The sequence below is a fragment of the Cucumis melo genome, chromosome 3 (genome assembly GCF_025177605.1).
Source record: "Cucumis melo cultivar AY chromosome 3, USDA_Cmelo_AY_1.0, whole genome shotgun sequence".
NCBI lineage: Eukaryota > Viridiplantae > Streptophyta > Magnoliopsida > Cucurbitales > Cucurbitaceae > Cucumis > Cucumis melo.
This window is the reverse complement of record NC_066859.1, coordinates 16,123,412-16,134,463: the sequence shown is the minus strand read 5'-3', so window position 1 is coordinate 16,134,463 and position 11,052 is coordinate 16,123,412. Positions and strand designations below refer to the sequence as shown.

The following is an 11,052-nucleotide window of genomic DNA, read 5'->3' as shown; positions in this document are numbered from 1 at the left end:
GCATGTTTAATTGTATACCAGTATATTGTTATTAGCTTTTTCATGCAAATAATTAGGAGAATAGTAAAAGTTGTTGATGAACATGTTTTATGCCATGACTCTTAATTTGGTTTCAAGATATTAATTATCATTTAAGATTGCATTGAAAATAGATTGTTTTTTATAGAAAATAACTTGGATCTTAGTTATGAGACATAGGCATAGTATCAATGCAAAATTTGATGATTAATCTAAATAATGAAGTTGGTAATAAAATAAACACACTAGAACACATTTTGCTCCATCTTGTTTCTTTAGTTTACTATTTTTCACAATTTCCCAAGATCGATTTATATTCCTTATCTAAAGTTAATTCAAATTTAAAATAGATAAGCTTAAGTTGCTAATTTGATCCTTGAAGATGATACTCGACCTCTTATGCCAGTTTAATAACACTATAACTTGACCAAGTGCCCTTGCATGCTTGCATCAGTTACATTTTAAAATTTTGATTCTTGATTAAAAGAAATCTGAGTGCTTCATGTGGATCAACCCAACCTACTGATACTACAGTTTTTGTTAGATCTGGAGTATATAATTTAATTTGTGGTTGGAAAGGACTCACCACCCAATTCTTCCTCCATCACAAAGGTATTTAAAATTGTACTAAATATCATATTGCAAACTACCGTACCTTAACCATAGACTATCTAATGGTCATAGAATCTTCGTATCTAGAATAACTAATCTGTTTATTTCAAGAAGTATCAAAGAGACCTGAATTGAGAATTTAGTAGTTATTGAAGAGATAAATGCTCGCGAAGAAAATAACATATGGAGCGCAGTAAATCTTTCACAGATAAGAAGATAATGGAATAATGAATGCTCGCCATAAAGTACAAAGTTGATGGGAAAGTTGAAAGATACAAAACAGATTAGTTGTTGAAGCACACACCTAAGGAATTGATTTTCTAGAAAATTTTACCCCTCATAGTGCGAAAATCAACTCAATTAGAGCGTTTTTTTATCTATTGTTGTTAATTTAGAAAGAACACTTTATCAAACTTGATGTTAAAAATGGTTTTCTTAGTAGTGACATTGAAGAAGAGATACGGATGATGGTAATTTTTCCTCAAAAAAATCTCTCAAGATGCACCCACATTGTTATGAGACCTTAAAGAAGCAACTTATGGTGGTAATTTTTCCTCGAAAGAATCTCTAAAGATATTTATGGTGGTAATTTATAGTTTACGAACTTGGCAACATGATTCCTTTCATGGCAATAAACTCAAGAACTATCAAATAACTAAATAAGCAACTTTTAACTCAAATTGAATGAGATAAACAGAATAAAATACAGTTGAATGAATTCTCATTTTATAATTATAATTATTTCCAAATAATGTTAAAAACTAATTTATTTACACATTCAGAGTTTCATGAAGTGAACCTTTGGCAGTTTGAGCATCCAAAAGCCTCTGCAAAGCAGCGTGACATCTGAAAAGTAAAGGAATAAAGATTCAAGAAGAGCTAGAAAAGTGATGGAAAGTGGACAATAATAAGGGTGAATGTTAGAAGTGTACCTCCAAGGAAGATGATCTAAGAGCATTGAAGGAGAAACACTAATGTCTTTGAAATTCTCTCTGCTTGCAACATAAGCTTTGTAATCATCTGTAACAGCTTGGCACCTCAAGCTGTTCAAGAAAGGTAAAGTGAACCTTCTTTCTTCAGGAACTATATGGATTAAAAGGCCTGGAAGATACATCTCTGAGAAATTCTCAGTTGAGTTTTCGTTTTCAGATCCTTCAACAGCTTCTATAATTTGAGATACCAGATCATCAGAATTGGAGAACTCGTCATGTTCAACTGTGATATCATTTGCTTTGATTTGATTCTTTGCCAGGAGAGAGGATTCTTGGTATTCTTTCTTTATAGCTGCAGTTACGGAAAACTTCTTTTGTAAGGATCATGCACTGCCAATCGGTGAAAGCATTGCCAAATGTATAGCTAGATTTTTTTTTTCTTTTGGATATCCATGAGTGTCCGGGCCAACTTCGACGCACCTCGACTAATCTCACAGGACAACCCATCTACTCTACTACATATGGGCATCAAGGTAACACGTAGCAAATTAATTTCTAAGTAGGTGGCTATCATGTAGTGAACCAATGACTTCTTTAGTTAGTTATTGAGACTAACTCCGTTTTTACTAGTAGACCAACCCATGATGGTTCAAGTGTATAGCAAGATTGATATTCTCAAGTCACAACTTATTTGTTTAATCAATTTCCTTTACAGCTTATTAACAATTTTATCTCCACCATTAGATTTCTTAAATTCTTCCCCCAAGAGAGATGATAGATTACAGTTATGGCTTTTTAAACATAATGCTTGAGACCGAAGCTTTGTTATCACAGGGGAAAACACTACTTACCTCTAGTCTCGTTCTGCTGATAACTTGAGGAGATTCCCTGGTCATCAGCCTCAATTTGCCTAGGATACTTTTCTGATTGAGAATTCATTCTTTCTTTCACATCTCTCTGATAATTACTTAAATAAAGGAATTTGCGAGCAAGCTGGAAAATTGGGGTTGACTTATCCTTGCTATCTTGTGACAGTGCTTTAATTGCAGCTGCACGAAGACGCATAATCGATCCAACTGAAAGTCTAGATGAAAATTCATTGTTGAACACAATACTGCAGAAATTTCAAAGAATGTGGTGTATGGAGTGAAAAAAGCTAAGTAATCTTCATCAATAAATCATCAAGGGAACCGTAGAAGTTTACATTACCTTGTCACGAACTCTGAACAAGCACTTGCTATTATTGAATCGACACATGGAAGTGGCCCATAAGCATAAACATGTAAGCTGGGACACCGGCCGTATAACTGTGTACGACAATATAGGATATTGAAAATGAAATAAATGACTTAAAACTGGCAAATAGACGATATGTAAGAATAACATGGGGGTATGACATTTGTTGTAATAATCAAATGAGACTTTCAGAAATACTGAGAGCATCCAATCAATTTGCAGGTGTTTCACAATAAAGACTAAAGAAAAAAAAGATCCAAAGCAATGTTGTTTGACAGCCGTTGGAGTGAAGGTAGATCCTGTAGTTTCACTCCGAGGCTGTCAAAGTACACATCTCAAACTATGTCAAAATAAACAAAAATAGAGGTGAGCGGCTAAATTAATTCAAACGTGCATCCCAATCAAAAAGTTAAAATAAATGAAGATGCTACCACCAGGCCTTCACTCTCTTTCTCTCTTCTCTATAAGACAAGTCCAATATTGCTGAGGCATTTAAAAAAGAAAAAAAAAAAAAAAAAAAAAAAAAAAAAAACTCCCCAGATTATCAACATTGAAATTAAGGAATATTTGAGGAAAGGTACTGTGAGGACCATAGAAATCACAAGAGTTTTTAGTCCAAGTCTAGAAAATATCTACGAATAGTCTTCAAAATCCTCTAATTCCTTTTTTTCCAGATATCCTAAAATGTCAAAGTCAGGAAAGTCAAACTTAAAATTGCTTCCTTGCTCGGGGAAAATCCACCAAAGCTAAGAAACCCTGTCCAAAATCTATAAGTTGAAGGGAAATTTGCCAGATTAATGAAAATTAATGGAAATTAACCTACCCAAGATAGATCGATCGCATGAAGCAATATGTAAATGAAACTTGTCTGCTACTTAAATCTCCCAATCATTACATGTTGCATTCCTTAATGTTATACGTCACTGCATATGAGTTGTAGCCTATTGGTTAATTTTCAATATCTTCGGTTGACTTTAGTAGTCCTTCCTAGATGATTCGGTTGGAAGTCTTTTACAACAGTCTTCATAATTGAGACACGTTTTTTTCATAAAGTATAACTTTATGCAACAGAAGAAAACGAGGATGACCAGAAACCTTACTTAGAGGTCAAATACTATCGTCCCCTTACTGCTCCCTAAAAAATGGAACATACAAACGGCAGGAAAAAAAAAAGGAACAGAAGTTGTAACATACTCTTAGTCCAAGTAATGCTGCAATAGCTCCTCCTAAGGAATGCCCTACAATGCGAACCTGATAACCATCACATTCGCACCCAGGACCCAGCAATGAAGAGAGAAGACCGCACGGTTCAGATCCTGCCCCTCAATTCACTCAACAATCATTCCAAATTGGTAAATCATAGAGATAATGCGTCATACACCCTTTTGACAATTCTTCTAATGAAAGAACGGGTGTCATCCAAAAATAGTTCACTAAATTACACTGTTTATTACTTGAAATGTTACAACTTTCTTAAGACATAAAAGTCACCAGTATAGAATTATGGTAACAAAATTTTTTTAAAAAATGCATTAAATATTTTACGTCCAACTCAAACATCATATATATTTTTATATATGAATTAAGAAGTAAATTGGAAATTGTCCATTAACTGTTTTAAGTTTGGGATACATTTTGATATAAACATATATTTTTCATACAGAGAATGATTCACATTATGATATAATTGCTATTAATTCATCCACGTGCTATATGACATATGCTCCAAAATATTTCTCCTAAGCTTCAATTATTTACATCACTCCTCAATTTCCCGAAACATCTCAGATTCCCTCCAAGATATTCAATTCAAGATATTTGTTTAAATTATAATGCTTTTATTCTCTTCGTAATATTTTTTTTTGCAATATGTTGGTTATCTTTGGTATTTTGTATTAGTTCTTACATGTTTCTTGCACTTCGAGCATTAGCCTCTTTTCATTATTCCAATGTATAGATTTGTTTCCTTTTCAAAAGAAAAAAATATAATAATAATAATAATAATAATAAATAATAATAATAATAATAATAATAATAATAATAATAATAAATAATAATAATAATAATAATAATAATAATAAATAATAATAATAATAATAATAATAATAAATAATAATAATAATAATAATAATAATAATAATAATAAAAAATAAATAAATAAAAGGACATTGGATGCCCTACAACTAAACAGAGTGAGGGAGTTGACCCCACCATTAAAAAAAGGATAAAAAGAACTAAAAGATGCCCAAAATTTGGAGCAGCAAACCAAAATATCCTGAACCGAAAAAACAATTGAAGAATATAAGATCAAGATTCTAAACATTTTTCATGCACAGAAAACTAATTGTGTATATAGGCAAACATTTTGGGAACAAATTTGGAGAAACTCACTCATTTTGTATGGAAGAAGCTCAATGAGTGTCCATGTAATGTTAATCTATAAAATAGTAGCTAAAGTTGTTTGATATGTACTTTGAAAGAAGCCACTGGCCACCTTTTTCCAACTTCAGCTTTAAAGTTGTTAATATGTTTATGGGTTTTCTAACTGATAGACACCCTCCCATTAAGTTTGTGTATAGTAGAAGAAATAAAAAAAATAATAAAAATATTAGCACGTGTTAAATGTGATAAAGGGAAGTCGGTGTGTAGTTAGTATAAAAGGGGTTAGTTGGTAGGCAGGAAAGGCATCAAAGAATTTCATGTAATGAGTGTAGTTGAATCTCGAGAAGGAGATCAACCTTGAGGCAAGTTCGAATTGATATTTCATCAATTCAATTGTATTTTCTTGTAATATTCAATAAGAAAGATTTCAGCAAAAGTAGAGTTTCATCATTTTGGTATCAGAGCGGCGATTCGGGAGGAATAATGGTGCAGACGCAGATCGAAGAAAGGTTGGAACAAATGGATCAGGAGATTGCCGGAACAAAGAAGGAAATAAGTAAAATGCCGGTTATCGAATCGAGCCTAAGATGATTCCAGTTTAACGTGGACCCAGATTAGCCTGAAAAGTATGTTTAGATCATGGGATGATCAAGATGAGGGATTTCTCATCGAATGTAGATCTGTGGAAGTTATGAATAATGAAGAGGCAGAAATCGCTAATACTGTGGTAATTGAGGGAATGATACCAATCCAGAATGTACTCAAGCAATAGGAAGACATTTTTGAATGACCGGAGACACTTCCTCCAAGGAGAGAGATTGAACACCATATCCACTTAAAAGAGGGAACCGATCCAATTAATGTACGACCATATAGATATGGCTATCATCAGAAGGAAGAAATGGAAAAGTTGGTGGAAGAAATGTTGGTTTCTGGTGTAATACGTCCGAGTAAGAGCCCATTTTCCAGTCCGGTGCTTCTAGTAAAGAAAAAAGATGGAAGTTGGCACTTCTGTGTGGATTATCGTGCGGTGAATAATGCCACCATACCTGATAAGTTTCCAATACAAGTGGTAGAAGAACTATTTGATGAGCTAAATGGTGCGAAGTTGTTTTCAAAAATTGATTTGAAATCTGGTTATCATCAAATAAGAATGGTGGATGAAGATATTCCAAAGACAGCTTTTAGAACGCATGAGGGACATTATAAATTTCTTGTCATACCCTTCGGTTTAACAAATGCGCCAGCCACCTTCCAAGCGCTGATGAATACAATTTTCAAGCCTTATCTAAGAAGATTTGTTCTGGTGTTCTTTCATGATATACTGATTTACAGTAAAGATGTGGAGGAACATGTAAATCATTTGGGAGAAGTTTTTTCTGCACTAAGAAGTCCTGCCTTGTATGCAAACAAGAAGTGTAGCTTTACTCAGGAGAGAATCGAATACTTGGGGCATGTAATATCTGGGGAAGGAGTTGAAGTTGATCCAGAAAAAATCCAATCTATAGCTAAATGGCCGAATCCTACAAATGTGCGAGAGGTAAGGGGATTTCTTGGCCTCATCGGTTATTACAGACGATTAGTACAGCATTATGGTTCTATATCTGCTCCACTAACTCAGCTGCTTAAGAAAGGGGGGTTCAAGTGGACCATTGAGACGGAAGAGTCATTTGAAAAACTAAAGAAGGTGATGATGTCTTTGCCAATGTTGGCTCTTCCACGTTTTGATCAACCTTTCGAAACAGAAACAGATGCCTCCGACTATGGAATTGGAGCCGTTTTAACTCAATCCAAGATACCTATCGCTTTTTATAGCCATACACTAGCAATGCAAGATAGAGCAAGACCAGTCTATGAAAGGGAGTTGATGGTGGTAGTCTTGCCGTTCAACGTTGGCATCCTTATTTGTTGGGTGCCAAGTTCATTGTTAAAACGGATCAGAAATCCTTAAAGTTTTTGTTAGAACAAAAGGTGGTTCAACCGGAATACCAGAAATGGGTGGCTAAATTGCTAGGGTATTCCTTTGAAGTTGTCTATAAACCCGGTTTGGAGAATAAAGCAGCCTATGCCTTATCAAGAATTCCTCCCACGGTACAGTTGTGTGGAATTACTGCACCAATCTTGCTAGATTTGCATATTACTAAAGAGGAGGTTGAAAAGGATGAAAAACTAGAGAAGGTGGAAACTGAATGTAGAACTGAAGATGGAGAGAAGGGTAATAAATTTTCAGTAAAGAATGGTATGCTGCACTATAAGGATCGATTGGTTCTTTCTAAAACTTCATCTTTGATTCCTTCAATGTTGCATACTTTCCATGATTCGGTAGTTGGGGGACATTCTGGTTTTTTAAGGACATATAAAAGATTGGCTGCTGAACTCTATTGGGAGGGCATGAAGATCGATGTAAAGAAACATTGTGAGGAGTGCTTGACTTGCCAACGTAATAAGATATTGGCTTTATCACCGGCTGATTTATTGGTTCCATTGGAAGTCCCACAGCAAGTGTGGAGTGACATATCCATGGACTTCATTGACGGTTTACCAAAGTCTTTGTTGTGGTTGACCGTTTGAGTATGGGCACTTCCTTCCATTGAAACATCCATACACAGAGAAGTCAGTAGCAGAATTGTTTGTTAAGGAGATTCTTTGGTTACATGGATTTCCATCATCCATTGTATCGGACAAGGACAAAATTTTTCTTAGTAATTTTTCGAAGGAAACGTTTAGATTGGCGGGTACAAAGCTAAATAAGAGTACCGCGACCATCCGCAGTCTGATGGCCAAACTGAGGTCGTCAACAGGGGTTTGGAAACTTATTTGCGGTGTTTTTATAGTGAGAAGCCGAAGGAGTGGCTAATGTGGTTGCCATGGGCGGAGTATTGGTACAATACTACGTTCCAGAGAGCCTTAGGCGTATCTCCATTTCAGGTGCTATAGGGCGGAAGCCGCCTCCATTGTTATTCTATGGAGAAGGAAGTACTTCTAACTCTACGCTAGATGAGCAGCTGCGGGAAAGGAATGATGTATTGGCAGCATTGCGGAAGCATCTTATTTTAGCACAGCAGCAGATGAAACAGTATGCTGACCGTAAACAGAGGCATGTGGAATACCATGTGGGCGAATTGGTGTTTCTAAAGATCCGACCTTACAGACAACTTACGATAAGAAGGAAAAGGAATGAAAAGCTCTCCCCAAAGTACTTTGGGCCATATAAAATTGTGGAGAGAATTGGATCGGTCACCTACAAGCTGGAATTGCCAGCCTCTACTTCTATACACCCGGTGTTCCATGTATCTCAGTTGAGGAAAGTGGTGGGAAATCATGAGGAAGTACGGCTGACTATTCAGTTTCTTAATGATCAGCTGGAATGGCGAGCACATCCAGAAGAAATACTTGAATACCAAAAGAATAAGGCGGGTAGCTGGGAAGTGTTGATTGTGTGGAAGGGACTTCCTCATCATGAAGCTTCGTGGGAGGATTATGATGGGATCCGTCAACAATATCCTGACTTTCACCTTGAGGACAAGGTGCCTTTGGAAGGGCAGAGTAATGATAGACACCCTCCCATTAAGTTTGTGTATAATAGAAGAAATAAAAAATAATAAAAATATTAGCACGTGTTAAATGTGATAAAGGGAAGTCGGTGGGTAGTTAGTATAAAAGGGGTTAGTTGGTAGGCAGGAAAGGCATCAAATGAGTGTAGTTGAATCTCAGAAGGAGATCAACCGTGAGGCAAATTCGAATTGATATTTCATCAATTCGATTGTAGTTTCTTGTAATATTCAATAAAAAGATTTCAGCAAAAGTAGAGTTTCATCACTAACCCATTAATTGTATCTTATTTTCCTTCGTATAATTATTTAATTTGCAATTGTAAGGCAGGAAAAAGATCTATAATGTGAATTTTTGTTTTTAAAAGAAAAAATTATCTTTTTTTTTCACTTTATACCTGTTTTTAGTCTCTCTTTGAACTCAAGTTCTCCTTTAAATAGTTGAACCTAACCAATCCTTTCTCGCCTGTTCAAGCGTTTAAGGACTCCCATTCTCATAAGGCTTATTTGGGATTGTGTCGCGTTGGGTAATAGAAATACACTGTACAATAGAAGAATAGGGAGGTTCGAAAGGGACAACGTATCATCTTAGGTTCTATTCTGAAGTTATTTTGCAATCATGGCCGAGCTCAATTTTATACCAATTGGAGGAGACCAAGAGATCCTTTAAATGTAAACCGTAAAGGCATTGGTTAAAATAGAAACATCCACTAGTCTTATTCTACAGTGGCATCAAGCAAGTCTCAAACTTCAATGCCAAAATAAAGAAAGGGAATTTCTAGGTACCACTGACAAAATAAAATGCAGAACACAAAAGGTCAGAACGTTTAATAGTGGTAATAAAAAGAAACATCCAACTTACCATCATGATCTTTACAATTTCCTTCAATTTGCATATATAACTCCCTGGCAGCCTCAACAATCCCGGAATGGGCATGGTGCGGGGAGGACGATATAATCCTCTGCTTCACACTGAGCTGAATATGATCACTACTGCAAACAAGCAAAGGTTGGAAAAGGTTTTAAATTAAAAAAAATATATATATATATGCACCCAGGATAGCGCAAATCCAGGAGAAAAACTTCTAAAAGACATTAGAACGGTGTAAAAGCAACCAATGGGTATGCTAAATCTACATTGAAGACGAAACTAGAAAATACAGAGTTTGCAGTAGAACTATCCAGCAATAAACAATCGATTTATTCTGGCATGTTAAAAACTATGAGACAAACAGTTGAAACCAAGTCTTTAAAAAAAAAAAATGTTTTCATTAAAAAAATGATAGAAACTAATGCTAAAAAAAATACAATAATCTTCCATAGATGAGAGAAACTAAGAAAAACAAATGTGAAAGGACCAAAAGTAAATTTGTTGCAAATTTGCACTCTTTTACGAGGTAAACATCTAATTAGAACTCAGCAAGATTAATCATTCAATTAATGTTTTTGAGAGAGAGAAAGAGAGAGAGAGAGAGAGACTTAATGAGCCCATCCAAATCTTCCTCAGTAAGTGTGTATTCCCTACATAGACCATCTGTTATGAGATCTTCAGGTGTCTCAGTTCCTCTTACAGCAATTACCACACATTTCACATCATGAAGAACCAGAACGAAGTACGCAGCTTCACACTTTGCCTAAATGTAGATGAGGCACCAAATGGTTAGAAAGATAAAGAATCAAGCGATTTTTGTTCAATAATCACAAAGTGATATAAAAATGATTGAAAGAAAAGAAAAATTAAAATTTTGATAACAAACTTCAGTACAGGAATAATGCAAAAATAAAATGATGAGGCAAGCAAAATGCTAGCATCTTAGTTTAATATCCCCGTAGGCCACGGAAGGACCAAAGATATCACTATCAATATTTGCATAGGGAAGGACAAAGCCTTACAATGAATTTTCGTTGTGTTGGGAGCTAGATAATAAGAGCAGGCTTTTGAGGTGTCATGCTGTTACTAGAAATTTAGTATGATGTCAGTTAAGTGGTATAAGGGTAATTGGATAAGATAGGAAGTTACTAGTAGTTATTGTCTAAGGGTGGTTACTATTGTGTAAGTGTGGTTACTAGGGTGGTTGCAACTTGTTATAAATAGAGTGTTAGTGAGAGGAGGGCATTCGGTGGAGTGATCTAGGGCTTGGGTAAGAGTACTCAAGAGGGAGGTTCCAAGTGCCTTGTACCTGGGTTTATCTTGTATTTTCTTATAGTTACATTATAGTAAATCCAGATCTTGTTCTTGTTAGGAAGTATCCTAAGACATGCCGGCCTAAAAACATGTGAATCATTTTTAAGTTTTCTAAAAGTCCATTAAGGCTCTTAGA

General features: G+C 35.3%; 1 protein-coding gene across 9 annotated transcripts in view; it reads right to left on the bottom strand.

Moving 5' to 3' along the window:
* Positions 1–1,282: 1,282 nt before the first annotated feature.
* Positions 1,283–11,052, bottom strand: part of LOC103488587 (uncharacterized) — a 35,868-nt gene continuing 26,098 nt past the window's right edge. For 4 of the 9 annotated variants that reach the window (XM_008447400.3, XM_008447405.3, XM_008447404.3 and 1 more), the window contains 7 exons: positions 10,211–10,365; positions 9,594–9,724; positions 3,993–4,120; positions 2,772–2,869; positions 2,414–2,676; positions 1,563–1,914; positions 1,283–1,476 (listed from right to left, as the gene is read on the bottom strand). In XM_008447400.3, coding sequence (XP_008445622.2) covers positions 1,401–1,476; positions 1,563–1,914; positions 2,414–2,676; positions 2,772–2,869; positions 3,993–4,120; positions 9,594–9,724; positions 10,211–10,365 — 1,203 coding nt within the window. In that variant the 3' untranslated portion in view covers positions 1,283–1,400. The remainder of the gene's footprint in view (positions 1,477–1,562; positions 1,915–2,413; positions 2,677–2,771; positions 2,870–3,992; positions 4,121–9,593; positions 9,725–10,210; positions 10,366–11,052) is intronic. The other 5 variants (XM_008447403.3, XM_051082747.1, XM_017044661.2 and 2 more) reach the window with 5 other exon arrangements.